The sequence below is a fragment of the Rhodamnia argentea genome, chromosome 6 (genome assembly GCF_020921035.1).
Source record: "Rhodamnia argentea isolate NSW1041297 chromosome 6, ASM2092103v1, whole genome shotgun sequence".
In the NCBI taxonomy this organism is placed as follows: Eukaryota; Viridiplantae; Streptophyta; class Magnoliopsida; order Myrtales; family Myrtaceae; genus Rhodamnia; species Rhodamnia argentea.
Window position 1 is genome coordinate 13,569,050 of NC_063155.1, and position 1,809 is coordinate 13,570,858.

The 1,809-nt window shown below is 48.1% G+C and overlaps 1 protein-coding gene across 1 annotated transcript; it reads left to right on the top strand.

Annotated features, from left to right (window-relative positions):
• Positions 1 to 530: 530 nt before the first annotated feature.
• On the top strand, positions 531 to 1,809 carry LOC125315568 (senescence-specific cysteine protease SAG39-like). The gene is made up of 2 exons (XM_048280830.1): positions 531 to 997; positions 1,101 to 1,809. The coding sequence occupies exons 1-2, from the start codon at positions 562 to 564 to the stop codon at positions 1,691 to 1,693; spliced, it is 1,029 nt and encodes a 342-aa protein (XP_048136787.1). The 5' UTR covers positions 531 to 561; the 3' UTR covers positions 1,694 to 1,809.

Below are 1,809 nucleotides of genomic sequence, written 5' to 3' on the forward strand. Positions count from 1 at the left end.
GCATAGCTTTAAATAATTAGTTAATAGAAAAAAATTTCTTTATCGACAATAATTTATATCTGAAAATTTTCGTGTACGATAAAAATATTTCTTTCTCGTATTCATCTTCGTGAGCAATATAAGTGATCGTTGTTAGGAAAATATTTCTCATAAAAATCATTCATTTTTTAAGAAATAGACGGAACCTAAGTTTGTCAAGAGACTCAATGTAAAAAATGCGCACCGGGAAGCTTGTTTCATGGGGAAATATGGAACATGGCTAAATGCAGCTTTTTGAAATGCAGGTGTTTTATGTACTTTATTGAATTATGAAAGCAACACTAAGGAAACGGCGTTCACGGCACTAATACGGCAGTCCACATCTCAGACGACGTGCCGGATTCACCAGGCGAAATCTGATTCATATTCTCTTCAGATTCACACCGCTAATGGAATCCAATCCCAGCCTCTTCTTGAGGAAGAAGATCCTTCACCATCTATATAAACCCCTGCGTTTTCCCTTGGCCAACTCACCCTGCTTCTTCTTTACAAACCCCAAAAACTTTTTGAAGTCCTAGAACAATGGCTTCCGCACTCGTTGGCAAACTTGTTCTTGCGATGGTGGCCGTCCTAGGGCTCTTGGCATCCCAGGCGTGGTCACGGGAGCTCCAGGAAGCAACCATGCGAGAGAGGCACGAGCAATGGATGGTTCGCCACGGGCGGATGTATGCAGACGCCGCCGAGAAGGAGCGGCGCTTCTCGATCTTCAAGGACAACGTTGAGCACGTTGAGTCCTCAAACAAGGATGGGAGCAAACCGTACAAGCTAGCTGTCAATGCGTTCGCTGACCTAACGAGCAAGGAGTTCAAGGCCTCGAGGACCGGGTACAAGTGCTCGTCCTCCCCGAGGCCGGCAAGTGCTAAACCGTTCCGATACGAGAGTGTGACCGTCGTTCCAGCAAGCATGGACTGGAGAAAGAAAGGAGCCGTCACGCCTGTTAAGGACCAAGGCCAATGCGGTTAGCAATCGAATCTTCTTTGGTTTAATTATATGACATTCAATCATTCCCCCCTTTTCTTTTCATCTTTCGTTTTCTTAAGTGAATCTTCCTTGGAATGCAGGATGTTGCTGGGCTTTCTCTGCTGTGGCGGCCATGGAAGGGATTACACAACTCACGACCGGAAAATTGATCTCCTTGTCCGAGCAAGAGCTAGTGGATTGCGACACAAGCGGCCAAGACCAGGGTTGCGGGGGCGGCCTCATGGACGATGCTTTCGAGTTCATCATCAGCAACCACGGCCTCACGACAGAGGCCAATTACCCTTACCAAGCTGTCGACAACACCTGCAATGCCCGGAAAGCAGCCTCCAGCGCCGCGAAAATCACAGGATACGAAGACGTGCCTTCCAACAGCGAGTCCGCCCTTCTGAAGGCAGTAGCACACCAGCCCATCTCCGTGGCCATCGATGCGGGCGAATCGGATTTCCAATTATACTCCAGCGGTGTTTTCACCGGGGAATGTGGGACCAGTCTGGACCACGGGGTCACCGCGGTTGGGTACGGGACGAGCGAGGACGGAACCAAGTACTGGTTGGTCAAAAACTCGTGGGGCACCGGATGGGGCGAGGAGGGATACATCAGGATGAAGAGGGAAATTGATGCTAAGGAAGGTCTCTGTGGCATTGCCATGCAGGCTTCATATCCAACTGCATAATTGCTTGGGACAACAAAGTACTGTCATTTTAATACAGAGATATTTGCTCATGGTAAACGTGCCTGTGTATTTGTGCATATATGTCTGGGTTTGTGTACTTTCCTATTTCTTGTGAA

Coding starts and splice junctions, on each gene's coding strand:
- LOC125315568 (XM_048280830.1), top strand. CDS start 562: ATGGCTTCCGCACTCGTTGGCAAACTTGTTCTTGCGATGGTGGCCGTC. Junction 998..1,100: donor TAAGGACCAAGGCCAATGCG/GTTAGCAATCGA, acceptor CTTGGAATGCAG/GATGTTGCTGGGCTTTCTCT.